The sequence below is a fragment of the Equus quagga genome, chromosome 12 (genome assembly GCF_021613505.1).
Source record: "Equus quagga isolate Etosha38 chromosome 12, UCLA_HA_Equagga_1.0, whole genome shotgun sequence".
NCBI lineage: Eukaryota > Metazoa > Chordata > Mammalia > Perissodactyla > Equidae > Equus > Equus quagga.
Window position 1 is genome coordinate 15122265 of NC_060278.1, and position 15409 is coordinate 15137673.

General features: G+C 36.4%; 1 protein-coding gene across 1 annotated transcript in view; it reads right to left on the bottom strand.

Annotated features, from left to right (window-relative positions):
* The window catches only part of MALRD1 (MAM and LDL receptor class A domain containing 1), a 640183-nt gene that overhangs the window by 425984 nt on the left and 198790 nt on the right, over window positions 1–15409 (bottom strand). Inside the window, exon 21 of the mRNA XM_046679849.1 lies at window positions 13656–13818. Within this exon, the coding sequence (XP_046535805.1) occupies window positions 13656–13818 (163 nt within the window). The remainder of the gene's footprint in view (window positions 1–13655; window positions 13819–15409) is intronic.

The window sequence follows — 15409 nt, forward strand, 5'->3', positions numbered from 1 at the left end:
CAACTAATTTTCTTACTTCCAGCTTTCTTTCTTTCTCAGAATTAACTTTAATACACTTCTATTATCTTCTGACTTATTTGCATAAAAAACCTGAAATGACTCCTTTATGCCCCAACCCCGCCCCCAAAGCCCAGCCAATATTAAACTCCTTAGCATAGTACTTCAGGTTCTCTGCACTTTTATCCACTAAATCTTTCCAATCTTATATCACAACACAAGAACTAACATTTAATGTTGTATTATGAGACACGTACTTTGATCATGGCTTTCCCTACATTTTCTTCCCTGTGGCTGACACTAACCATATGAGATGTGTCTCCTTATGCCGTTTTGTTCAGATGAGGACACGAATTCAGAGAGTTTACACCATCGCCTAAATCCACACAGCTAATGCTGCTGGATCTGGGGTTAAACCTAGTGTTATCTGGTTTCATAACTTGGGCACTGTAGGCTAAATAATGGTCCCCAAAGATATCAGGTCCTAATCCCTGGAACCTGTAAAATTTGTTACCTTATATGGCAAAGCCTATGCAGATGTGATTAAATTGACAATCTTGAGATGGGGTGATCATTCTGGATTATCTGGATGGACCCTAAATGCAATCACACATGTCTTTACAAGACTGAGGCAGCCGGAGATTTGACACAGACAGGAGAGGAGAAGGCAATGTGACCACGGAGGCAGAGAGTGGAGTGACGTGGCCGCCAACCAAGGAATGCTGGCAGCCACCAGGAACTGGAAGAGGCAAAGAATAGATTCTCCCCTAGAGCCTCAGAGGGGCAGTGGCCCTGCCAATACTTTGATTTTGGCCCAGTGACACTGACTTCAGACTTTTGGCCTCCAGAATGGGGAGAGAATTAATTTCTGTTGTTTAAAGCCATCAAATTTGTGATAATTTGTTACAGTAGCCATAGGAAACTAATATAGGCACTGGAACCCTGTTCTACTCTGCTTCCCATAGGCGAATTTCCTCGTTCCCAAATCAGAATCTGTTCCAGTAGGAATTAGAGAGTGATGACCATAGGACTGGGTTCAAGGGCATCACTTCCAAGTCTGCAGAGGCCTGGGCAGAGAAGTCAAACAACCCAAACTAAAGGAAATGGGGTGCCCAGAGGTTGGTTTTCTTCAAAAACAAGGGACTAAGTCAGATTGAGAAAAACATCAAGACTTAGGCTGAGAATAACACTACATACTTATGCAAGCTCCATTCATTTTCACATACTGAAAAAAGTTGGTTCTTGAACTTGGCAGGGCTAATCCTGCAACATGGAGATAACCAGTTGTGCCTGAAGGGAGAGGCACCATGTAAAGCAGACCACTAAGACGGGTTGGATGAGTATAGTCACATAGATTCACTGCTGGGCGAACAACCACAAGCAGGTACGTGGTTTAATGAAATAGCAACATAAAAGCAGATCCCTAGCTACAAATGACAGTGACAGAGCTTTGTCTTTGAGTGATTCTACTCAACATGGTCATCAATAAGTGTTAGCAACAGAAAAACACCAGAATCAGGATGGAGGTTTCGTCACCTAGGGCTATACATCTTTCAGTGACAAAGGACAGTTAATTAAACCAGACTGCATCTATGAAAAAGTGTTAAATGATTCATTATCAAGGAAAAAGAGTTTTTTCTCATAACATTTACCAAAATAAATTGCGAGAAGAATTAAAGACGTAATTACAAAACACTGAAACTACTGAAGTACAGTAGAAAATGCAGGTGAATTTTATAGAAATTTGGAGTAGAGAAGGGCTTTCTAAGAACTACGAAAAGGGAGTGACATCAGCAAGATGGTGGGATAAATCATTCTCGTTCAGTCCCCCTCAGAGAAAGATCAACTAGCAACTACCCATAGACAAGACACTTTTGTGAGAATCCCAGAACCAGAGGTGAAGCTAAAGACCCTCTTGAATCACAAAACCAAGAAAAAAATGCACTTGAAGGGCAAGAGGGGTGGTTTCATTTGACCCAACCACCTCTCCCCAAGGCCAGCACAGTATGGCACCGAGATGGGTCCCCCACTGGGAACCACTGTATGGTTTGGCCAGTGGACAAAAAAGAGCTGAAGGTGAGCATCCAGCTTCCCTGGTGTTACAGGCGCTTCCCAGGAGGCTCACTTTGGTCTCATCTCATGGGGATCACTGGGAGAATAAGTGGGGCTAGACCTCCAGGGATCGGTTAGAGATCGAGAAAGGAAGAGGAGCTCACAGCAACCAATGCAGGGATCACTGTGAACTGTGTTCCTGCTGGCAGCAGTGCCTGAGCAGAGATTCCAGACAGCTGCTCTTTCCATTTGCAGAGCCAAGATACTAACCTCATCTTGGCAGGAAGCTCGACTGGCCAGGTTTGGGTCTGGGACCTAGCCAAAGGGCCCTACCAGTGATAGAGCCTATGTAATGGCCTGCCAGACAGGGAGGCAAGTCAGCATTCCTGCCCAAATGCAGAGCATAGCCTCTGGCCCCACCTGACCAGAGAGCCCAATCAGTGAGCCCTGGGCAGTCCCATAGCCCAGGCTATGACCCTGCTTGGACAGGAAGCCAAGCTGGTCACTCTGCCCAACTATTTAGCATAGCCTCAAGCCCTGCCTGAGCAGGGAGCCTGAATAGTAACCATGAGCAGCTTTAGAGCCCAGTACATGTCTGGACACAGAGGACAGCCTATGGCCCAGCCCAGCAGTGAAGCCCAGCCTATGGCCCTGGCCAACTGCTGTGCACAGCCTGAGGTCCCATCCAATCCCAAATCCTTGATGGTGGCCCAACTTAAATGCTGAGTGAAGCAGTGGCACTATCTCAATGGCAAGCACAACCTGGGATCTCATCCAACCAGGGCCAATTACAGAACCAAGCCTACAGCCCTGCCTGGCAGCCGAGTTCAACCAGCAGCACTAATCTGACAAGGAATATAGCCTGTGACCCTGGCCAACCAGAGGTGATTGCCGAGCCCAGCTAGTGGTCCCACCTCTCTGTGGAGCCAAACCAGCAGCCCCACCTAACCAAGGAGTCCAGCCAGCAGCCTGTTTGAATACCAAGCCAAGCCAGCAGGCTCATCCAACTACAGAGCTCATCCAGTAGCACCCTCACCTCAGAAAACAGGCAGCAGCCTTACCCAACTAGAGATGCTGACAGCAAGCCCTTCCTGCCTGCAGTCACTCCCATCTGACCCATCCAGAGCCCCAAACTCAGCTATTAGCAGCTTATAATAGGATGTTTTAACTATAAGATAGATTATGTAAGCCTCATGGTAACAGCAAAGGAAAAACCTGTAGCAGATAAACAAAACAGAGAGAGATAGGAATCAAAGCACCCCACCACAAAAAGTCATCAAATCACAAAAGAAAGCAGCAAGAAAGAAGACAAGAGAATAAAGGAACAACAAAACAGTCAGAAAACAATTAACACAATGGCAACAGTAAGTTCTTACCTATCAATAATTACTTTAACCATAAATGGATTAAATTCTCCAATCAAAACACATAGAGTGGCTTAACGGTTAAAAACAAGAAAGAAGATCTAATGATATTCTACCTGCAAGAGACTCATCATAGTTTTAAAGACACATATAGGCTGTAAGTGAAGCGGTGGAAAAGATATTCCATACAAATGGTAACCAAAAGAGAGCAGGGGTGGCTATACTTATATTAGACAAAATAGACTTTAAGTTAAAAATAATCACAAGAGACAAAGAAGATCATTGTATAATGATAAAGGGATCACTTCATAAGGAAAATTTAACAATTATAAATATTTACGCACCCAACATCAGAGGATCTACATATATAAAGGAAATAATAACAGAACTACATGGAGAAATAAACAGCAATACAATAATAGTGAGGGACTTTAATACCCCACTCTCAACAATGGATAGATCACCTAGAGAGAAAATCAATAATGACACAGTGTATGAGAACAATACTATAGATCAAATGAACATAATAGACATATACAGAACATTCCACCCAACAACAAAAGAATACACATTCTTCTCAAGTGCACATGGAACATTCTCCAAGATGGATCATATGTTAGGCTTCAAAATAGTCTTAACAAATTAAAGAAGATTGAAATTATATCATGTATCTTTTCTGACCACAATAATATGAAACTAGATATCAATAACTGGAGGAAAGTTGGGAAATTCACAAATATATGAAAATTAAACACACATTCCTGAACAAATGGATCAAAGAAGAAATCAAAAGAGAAATAAAAAAATATCTTGAGACAAATGAAAATGGAAATGGAACATACCAAAATTTATGGGAAGCATTAGAAAAGCAGTTCTAAGAAGAAAGTTTATAGCCATAAGCCTACTTTTAAAAAAGAGAAGGATCTTAAACAACCTACCTTTACTTCTCAAGGAAATAGGGGAAAAAAAGAACAAACTAGGCTCAATTGATAGCGCAAGATTCCTAAGGATCAGAAGAGACTACTATGAACAATTATATGCCAACAGATTGGATAACCTAGAAGAAATGGATCAATTCCTAGAAACATACTATCTACGAAGACTGAATCTAGCAGAAATAAAATATCTGAACAGACCAATAATGAGTAAAAAGACTGCAATGGAAAAGTCCAGGAACAGAAAGTTTGGTGAATTCTACCAAGTGAATTTAAAGAATTAACACCAATCCTTCTGAACTCCTCCAAAAAAAACTGAAGAGGAAAGAATACTTCCAAACTCATTTTATGAGGCAAGAATTACTCTGATACCAAAGCCAGATAAGGACATTAAAAGAAAAGAAAACTACAGGCCAATATTCTTCATGAATATAAATGGAAAAATTCTCAACAAAATACTAACAAATCAAATTAACAGTATATTGAAAGGATCATACACCATGATCAAGTGGGATTTATCCCTGGGATGCAAGGATGGTTCAACATACACAAGTCAATAAATGTGATACATACATTAATATAATGAAGGATAAAAATCATATGATTCTCCCAATAGATGCAGAAAGGCACTTGACAAAATTCAACATCCTTTCATGATAAAAATTATCAACAAATTTGGTGCAGAAGGAACATACCACCACATAATAAAGCCCATATATAATAATACTACAGCTAACATAATATTCCATGCTCATGGGGTTGGAATAATTAATATTGTTAAAATGTCCATACTATCCAAAGCAATCTACAGATTCAATGCAATTCCTATCAAAATTCCAATGGCATTTTTCACATAGATAGTAAAAAACAATCCTAAAATACTATAGAAGAAGAAAGGACACAGAATAGCCAAAGCAGTACTAAGAAAGAACAAAGCTGAAGGCATCCTACTTCCTGATTTCAAACCATATTACAAAGCTATAGTAATCATAACAGCATGATATTGGCATGAACACAGACATATAAATCAATGAAACAGAACAGAGATCCAAGAAATAAACCCATGCATATATAGACAAAGGAGCCAACTATACTCAACAGGAAAACAATAGTCTCTTCAATAATTGGTGTTGGGAAAACTTGATAGTCACATGACAAAGAATGAAGCAGATCTCTATTTTACACAACTCACAAAAATTAACTCAAAATGGATTACACTTGAACCTAACAACTGATTCTATAAAAGAATAGAAGAAGAAAGATGTTTTTTTCTAGATCTTTTTCTAGAAGAAAACATAGGGGGAAAGCTCCTTGATACTGGTCTTGGTAATGGTTTTTTGGCTATGAGACCAAAAGTATAGGCAATGAAAGCAAACATAAACAAGAGAGCCTACATCAAACTAAAAAGCTTCTTCACAGCAAAGAAATTATCAACAAAATGAAAAGGCAACCTAAAGAATGGGAGATAAGGGCTTAATTTACAAAATATATAAGGAACTTCTATAACTCAATACCAAGAAAATAAATAACCCAATTAAAAGATGGGCAATGGACCTGAATGGACATTTTTCCAAAGAAGACATTCAAATGGCCAACAGGTACATGAAATTGTGCTTAACATCACTAATGATTGGGGAAATGCAAATCAAAACCACAATGAGATATCACCTCACATCTGTCAGGATGGCTATCATGAAGAAAAGAAGAGATAGCAAGTGCTGGAGAGGACGTAGAGAAAAGGAAACCACAGTGCACTGTGGGTGGGAATGTGTATTGGTTCAGTCATGAAAACAGTGTGAAGGCCCCTCAAAAAATTAAACATAGAACTGCCATATGATCCAGCAATCTCACTTCTGGGTATATGTCTGAAAGAAATTAAATCAGGATCTCAAAGACATATCTGCACCCCCATGTTCATAGCAGCATTAGTCACAATGGCCAAGACAATGTAAAGAACCCAAGTGTCCATCAACAGATGAATGGATAAAGAAAACATGATAAACATACATAATGGAATATTATTCAGCCATAAAAAGAGGAACCCCTGACATCTGCAACAACATGGATGAATCTTGAGGGCATTATACTAAGTGAAATAAGTTAGACAGAGAAAGACAAATACTGTATGATGTCACTTATATGTGGAATCTATAAAAGCCAAACACAGAAACAGATAGCAGAATGGTGGTTGCCAGGGGCAGGGGGGGTGGGGAATGGAGGAAATGGTTATAAGATGAATAATTTCTCAGGACATAAAACACAGTATGGTGACTATAGATAACAATAATATGTTGTAAACTTGAAAGTTGCTGAGAGCAAATCATAAAAGGTTCTCACTAAACATAAACAAAAAAGATAATGTGAAGTGATGGATGTGTGTTAACTAACCTTATTTGTATATATATATATACCAAATCATCACATTGTACACCTTAAACTTACATGATGCTATATGTCATTTACATCTCAATAAACCTGGGGAAAAACATCGCCCTGAGGAAAAAAATAACAAAAAGATAAACTATAAAAGATATAGTTGGCAGACATAGCTATGTACAACTTATGAATTTTGAGATGTGAATATATGATAAATGGTAAAACAAAAAAAGGCTGATAAAAATTTGGACAAAGTCTTTGCAACATTCATAACAGATAAGAAAATTAACTCAATGTTTTAAAAGTTCTTATAAATCAATAAACAAAAAAGCACTACAAACTGAAAACCAAGCAAAGAGCACAAACAGAAAACATACACCCCGCCCCCTAACACACACACAGAAATACACCTGGACAAGGCACAAAGGAAAAAACAGGTTACCTTGCTTAGTATTAAGGAAATGAAAAATATGCAATTAGCTGCTACTTTATCCTATCAAATTTGAAAATATGAAAAAATAATTAAATACTCAGTGTTTGGCAAGCATACAGAAAAAGAGACACCGTCACATACTGCTTGCAAAAATGATACATTTTTGGAGAGTAATTCCAAATTATAAATCAAATGTTTTAAAATATAAATAATAATTAATATAGAAATTCTACTTTCTATTTTTTTTTACTCTCAGGATATAACCTGCAATGTGTGCAAAACTGTATACTATTCAGTGCAGACTGATTCAATTTGTGCATAATCAAAAAAACCCATAGATCAAATAGCGAGGAATTGAATTGGCGAATTATGGTGCACCATTTAATGGAAGACTATTGGCCCATTAAAAAGTGTTGGGAAATAGATGCCTACAGAATGTATATAAAATTAAAAGCAGATTATAAAACAATATGGTTAATATGAACCTATTTTTATTAAAAATATATAGGCATATATGCACAATGCTTGTATCACGGTGGTAGGATTATGGTTGATGGTATTCTTTATCTTTCTTATCTATATTTAACTATTTTCTTACAATAAAAATGGATTTCTTCTTTTGTGATAAAAGAAAAGGATTTTTGTAGCAATAAGAAAGTTAAGAAAGTCTTAAAGGAATCAGCATATTGTCTTGAGCCACAGTGTTACTTTAGTTCATTTGTATTATCCAACACAATTCGAAGTTAGAGAAGCCCTTCAGATACACAAAACAGATACACAACCAAGATAGACCTGTAGTCCTGAGAGCTTGTTATCTGAGCCCGCACAGTGGACCCTCCTTTCAGCAAGTAACGCTTTCTACTGGGCATTACACGTCTATTCATGTGTAGGTTGGTTCCGCGTCTGATAAGCTCTCTATTCTCACAGAGGCGGTGCTCAGAAAATACAGGCCTAAGGTAACAACGAATTGTGTGCCTGGTCACAGATATCTCTGAGTCTTCCAGGCCATAAAAATCTTTGATTTGAGTCATTGGTGTAACTGCATAAATAACTATGTCAGAAGATCATACTGACGTTGTAAAAATGAATCGTACGTGATATTGTGTGTTCATATGTTCAAGTCCTTGTCTTAACACAGAAACTAAATCTAATTTATCTTTACTTAGTTTAGGAAACATATTTTTTTCTCAGATTTTGTGTAACTGCAACCATTCTGTGCAGGAGTTGGAATACAAATGTATTTACTTCATGTTATCATGGTTAAAGGGAAAGCATGTTTTAAAATTACATAATAAAAATGAATTTTTAATTTTTGAATGTAATCGTAAACATGATATGTTATTATTTTATTATTAAACAGTGATCTTTAGTAACATAGCATAAAATCATATACTGCATTATGAATACATTCTTAAAACTTGACCTCGTACAGCAAACGTACTGCCTAACCACTATATATAAATTATTTTAGGTATGGCTGACAAGTATTATTTTCAACATAGATTTCTCTTAAATTCCATGTTTCCAAGCCACTGTAGTTAATTTTTTTAATTGCTTATCAAACTAAAATACACTAGAATAAAATTAAAATGATTTAATTCACTTAAAATAAATTATTAATATGTATGCAAATATGAAGAATAGATGCTTAACTCAAGAACAAGCTAAAACAGAGCAAATTTTCTTCTGTTTGAGAGGTATAATCATGCTTTGTATTCAGTCCAGTGGCAACACTGCCAGAAATGCTGCTTCTCACAAATATTAAAACACCGAAGAGAAAATTACTACAGTTAATTTAGATTTTGACTGCTTGCACTTTTATTTTAATTTTAGCAAAACTGTTTCTAAAGCCTGGTATTTAACCATTATTCTAGATTTATACAACCAGATCTTTTAGAAATTATGTTGGGAGAGTGTTAAGGCATCTAAATAGGCCTATAAAATATTGGCTTATTTTCTTACCAGCAAAGGCTCCGCAAAGGCAATAATTCTGCTATTTAATGTCTAAGAGACTAACTCTGAAAATTGTTATTATTGCAGAGCAGAAAACATTAGAATATTTTCAGTTTTACTGAAGCTTTTATCCATATTTATATCCAGCACTTAAATACATTACGATATGTACCGTTATGTCACAGAGATAGTTTGCATTATTTGTGTGGCTTTTAGTTTATAATGATGTCAAGCCTGTACAGATTCATAAAAAAGATAGGAATCTAGGTGCATTTGCCATAGCAAGGACTGTAACTCATTTCCAGCTGAAAGACAATGATCAGTATTATGAAATAAAAAGAAAGGTCTAAGAAAAAGTACTTCTACTTTACAAATAAGCAACACACTTAAGAAATTGTGTTCTAGCTAATCAGTATTTTGAATGAGATGGTTCCTATTCAACTAGCTTCTCAATTATCTGTAAGCAAACCCTAAAATCCAATATATTTTAAAATATCTGTCTTTTCCAGATGATCATGAGATTGGTACAACTGATTTTGATCCAACAGAAAGCAGTCATTTTGATTAGAGTTAAGAGAAGAGAATGTGTAGGCAAAAAGTCTGAGAAAAAAGCATTGGATACTATACAATGAATAAGGCAATGTAGAAGGTGTCTTGAAATTACATATCTTTTAGACTAACTCAGTAAAGAGTTTTCTTCCAAACTATTTCTTAACTATAATAGTTACTTTACAACACAAATTTTACTTTACCTTTAAATGCAATTACCTTAGAACAATTTTTTGTGTGTGCCTTGGTTTGTCCGGAAAGAGTTTGTACTAATTTTTTTTCATTAGTCACTAGATTTAGAGAAAAACTAATCTACTCTGATCAAAATTGGAATTAGGGAGTGAGAAAGCTACCTTCTGTCTCAGCAATACCCTCCCCATTTCCTGTTGTGGAGGCCCCAAAGGGTGAGGTTCTAGAACTATGTAGGAAATATACTAAAAATACAGATTCCCAGCTCTATTCCCTGAGATTTTGATCCAAGTGTTTCAGATTCTGCATTTAAACATATTGTATATGTATAAATTTTCAGTGGTCTTTGATCCACATTCTGAAAATCTTTCCTAATTCTTCTATGAGCACAGTTAGAAACTACTAATCTAGAATATGCATACAACATTCCATATGAACAATGAAGTGTACAGGACTTAATTTTGCCTAAGGAGATGGTTTCATACTCCTAAGAAATCTTAATATTAAACCTTGTTTAGCCAATAGATGGACGTTTAGTCAAACAAAATGGATTTGAAAGGCGCAGGACTCAAAACTTTGTTCTCCTTGGCTTCCAGCAGTAAAAATGAATAAATTGGGTCAAACAAAGGCTTTTCCTATGAGATAAACATAATCATAAAATTTACGGTACTTAGCTGTAAACCAATTTATGTACTACAGTAAAATCACCAGGGTTAAAAGACTTGGCCAATTAAACTGATTGTGGAGGTCAGAGTACAGGATCTGAGATTTTATAAAATTACAAACCAGAAGTAATCATTACATAACACTTCCAAACCTACACTATTCTAAATATATTTAAACTTAAATTAGCTACAAGGCTCAGCTGTTAGGTCATCCAGATATCTTGATTCAATGATAAGCAAATAATTTTTTAAAGAAAATTCTCAGCTGAGTAAAATTAATGTTTTGGCAAGTTCCCTAAGTAGTTCCTGGAGCATGAATGGGTATTCACTCATTTTTCTCCTACTATTTTTCTAGATTATGGTTCTTTTTCCAAAATTCTAGGAAAATAACTTGTCTACTAAATGTTCCCTCTAACTGCATAAGCTAAAGGAAATGGAAAGTTCATCCAATCCCAGTCTCAAAAGAACAGGCTAATTGCAACTGACAAAAGTTATATGGAATGGATTTTATTTTTCACTGGATAGTTGAGAATATTTATTTCTATATGCCTTGATTTCAATCCTAGGAAAAAAATCATGCCAAGTGCTCTTAGTTGGGCCCTGCTGAGCAGGATGAAGGGAGAATCCACTCACTGGGCCCTGTGCTAACGTCATGGCTGCACAGAAAAAGCCCTAGGGCCAGCCCCAGTAGCCTAGTGGTTAAGTTCAGCATGCTCCACTTTGGTGGTCTGGGCCTGGTTTCTGGGCACCGAGCTACACCACTTGTCTGTCAGTGGCCATGCTGTGGTGGCAGCTCACATACAAAAAGAGGAAAATTGGCAACAGATGTTAGCTCAGGGAGACTCTTCCTCAGCAAAAAAACAAAAACAAAAACAAAAACAAAAACCCTACAAGGAGAGATTCCTTTTTCAAATTCACATAAAAGTGTTGAATGAACTAGCTGTGAAGAATGGTGTTACCCTCCCACAAACAAACAAGCAAAAAGTAAGATGGAATCCTTATTTTAGACCACAGAGTTCACTTCAGATCCTCAGGTACAAAGATTAGTCCATTAAAGTGTGAACACAGAAGGGTAGAATGTCACTTGGAATAGCTCTTTAGCTATTACCATTCATTTTCATGATGAAAAACACATGTTAAGACCTTATCTAAGATTCAACTACACAAAGAAAACTTCCCTACACATTCTTACTCCGCCATGACTTTTCTAGACTTTTTATTGCTTCAGTAAGTGTATGAAGTGAAAGAACATTTTGAAATATACTAATGTGCTTTTTTTCCTTTGCACTTGCTTATGAATAATCTTCACACACCTGAGCCAGAAGCAATCTTTGCCTTAGGGAGAAGTGAAAGCACGGAATGTGAAGAGAAAGAACGAATTGGCATAGAGCTTTTTGATTTTCAAAATTGGTCTGGGAAACTATTTCAGACATAATGGCCTTAAAAACCTGGCTTTAAATTTCTAGAGCCAGACACCTGAGAGGGAAAAGCATTTTCTAAGTTAGAAAAGCTTACTTTTAAATATACAAAACAAAATCTGGAGAGCTGAACTTGGAGTTTTACTATAAGCCATAGAGTAGGATATACAATGCATAAGAATTCTTTCTTACCACAAAGTAAAAAATGTCAAACATTCCTTGGCTGGGGAAGAAGCTTAGACAGAAGGCGAGAGGAGAGGTAAGCTTAGGGCCTGCTCCTTTCTCCATGATCCCTCGTCATGTAGAGCACATCTCTTAAACACTATCTGAATAGTAATTATTACCATCTAAAATATATTTAATTTTGTGCCTTGTAGCTTATAATTATAAAATATAAGTATATTGATACTGATCATCAACTAAGTCATTGAACAAATAATTATTGAGACCTATTATATTTCAGCCACGAAGAAATAATGCAATAAACTGGGAAATCAGAGCCCTCGTGATTCCCCAGGGAATTTCAAGTCTATTGGAGAGACAAACAAGCTAAAGCCAATTCTATTACCTGGCTTATAATATGTTGCTATACTTCTCTTTATACCGTTACCACCTAGAAGTGAGATTCTAGTCTGCCTTTTTCTTTATGGAAATATAGATTATTAGTAAGGTGTTGTCTATTTGTATGAGCCATAGAAGCTTCTGGAAATCATCCTTTCTTTTTTCATGAGTCAGAAACAGCCCAAGGAAAATCTGTATACTGAAATTTCAAAAAGTACTTGCCAACCGTCAAATGTGATCCAAACAAAGCCGTACTAATATCTACTACTCTATAGTTTGGGCAACTTGGCTGCTAACGTTTAAATCAAATGATGGTAAAATTGGAATCATTTTAATAGAAGGAAAATAACAACAAAAGAGAGCTCAGAAAACCAGGGTGAAAAAGTCAGCCTAGGAAAGGAAAATCATTGTACACTGAAGATACTGTGGCTCTCCTTCGGCACTAGGTCACGTTGGCCGAGGCAATGATGAACTGAACAGCGGACACCCCGTTAGTTTTCTTTGAAGCAGCAGCCATAGAAGCTGGGAGTCATGAAGCTTTCACTGTAGAGAGGTATGAAGGCATAAAGGTTTTGAAAAGATTTTCTGTAATATAAACTGGGATTCCTTCGTTGTCTTCAGTAACATTTCTTTGAAATCATTAAAAGAAGGAAGGATGAGATCTTGTAGGACAGTGAGCACTCAATATATTTGTGGACTACAAAACAGGGGAAAGGTATAAATTATTGAACTTTGAAAGAAAAGACCAAAATAAATGACAATAAAGAGCAAAGACTGGAAGAACAGGGAAATGACCAAGAAGGTAGAAAAAGAGCAGGAAAAGGAGAATAAAGGGAGGAGGGGACTGGGGGGAGGGAGGAATAAATAATTTTAAAATAACATATTAACCGTGCTTTTAAATGTATGGCAATATTAGAAAATATTTTTCTTTACTTATTCATGCTTTTCTCTAGTTTCTATGATTTCCACAAGAGCATTCGCTCTTTTTAAATTTTTTTTCAATTTTATATGAGAGAATGCACTTAGTCCTCTTATTCCGTAATTTAAACATTCATCTTTTCAATAGCACCGGCCTGGGGTAAGGGTGGTGGGGTACGAATTTGGGAATCGTTTAATAAACTCTTAGTTCCTAAGAGACATGTTCAAAATATGTGGTCACTTACGTTGTATGATCCATGGATGGCCTGTGGCTTTCTTCCCCGTGATGAATACTGGTTCCGTTACCAAGGCCCCACCTGAATGTGTTTGAATCTTGAATTAAATTTTCTGGAATTGGCTGATACCATTTACACAGGCTTCCTTTTTCAAAGCTGCAAACTTCCATAGCTTGAATAGGATGGAACAAAGACAAGATGAGTTAATCACAATAAATGTGTCAATAAATGGTGATTTCTATCTGCAGGAGCACTTTCTTAGTCTTGGGTTTTTTTTTTTTTAATTATAATCTAAATTTTAAGCACAATTAAAAAAATTAGCCAAGTGGTTTATATAATGACTAAAAGAGTTTTAAAGAAATCTGGGTGTATTATATTCAAATATCTATAGTAACTGAAATATAGGAATAAATGTATAGAATAAAACATCTCTTTTCAAAAGGAGGTAGGATTTTAATTACCTTCTAAAGCAGCAGTTTAAGCACTGCCAGTCTCTCCTGACATAACACTTACATTGCTTGCATGACCCCCAAGTTCTGATGAATCTATCTCTTTTCCACAATAACATTACAAAGCAAAAAAGCTCAGCTCCAAAGGTGTCATTCCACATTCCAAACTACTTAAGTTCAAAGCAATAAGATTGACAATAACTTTTATATTGGATCTTTCCTTGAAAGTTTTCAATGTTCTTGTAATGATTGTATTCTAATATCACACAAAATTACAAGTCCAGTAGTTTTTTAAATACATAGGTTACGTGTGAAAATGCTCTCTCTCTCTCTCTTTCTCCCTGAAAGCGTTCAGGTGTCTGTCTGTCTGTCTTAAATCCTTCACTACTTGAAGAAAAGATCCAATTCAATTAGTTCTTGTGGATACTATAAAAAGCTTGATGCGCATTCCAGCTTTTAAATGGCATAAACAGTGATGGCATACCACTACCACCACTTAGAAATTTGTGTTCATGATTTTTTTTTTTAAGATTTTTTTATGTTTCCTTTTTCTCCCAAAACCCCCTGGTACACAATTGTGTATTTTTAGTTGTGGGTCCTTCTAGTTGTGGCATGTGGGATGCCACCTCAGCATGGCTTGATGAGCGGTGCCATGCCCGCGCCCAGGATTCGAACTGGAGAAACCCTGGGCTGCCAAAGCAGAGTGTGTGAACTTTACCACTTGGCCATGGGGCCAGCCCCTGTGTTCATGATTTAATGTAAAATTTGAGATGGAAATACTCTCTGAAAAAAAGTTATTGTAACCATGACATTCAGGTGTGTTATTTAATCTCTGATGTTAATATTGATCACATAATTGTATTTATGTTGTAAAGGCTTTAGGATTCAATAGAATCCTGTTCTTTATCGTTAAAAAAGATAAGAATTGTAAATGAAAAAAAAAAAAACAATCAGATGGCATAAAGTTTCAGCTAAGCAAGATGCATAAGCTCTAGAGATCTGCTTTACAATATTGTACCTATAGTAACAATAATGTATGGTACGCTTAAAAATTTTTTAATAGGGTAGGTATCATGTTACATTCTTACTACAATAAAAAAATTAGAAATTTATATTGTAAGCCTGTAGATGACAGGCAGATTTATCATAATATGTCACCTTACAATGAGATAGAGGAGGCAAGATCACACAATTTGCTCAAATAAAATGGTGGTAATTTAATCCATGGTTTTAAAAAATAAATAAATATATCCATAATTTAAAAATAATAATTTAATAGTAGACACTCATTCAAGACATTTAAAAAACTTAACT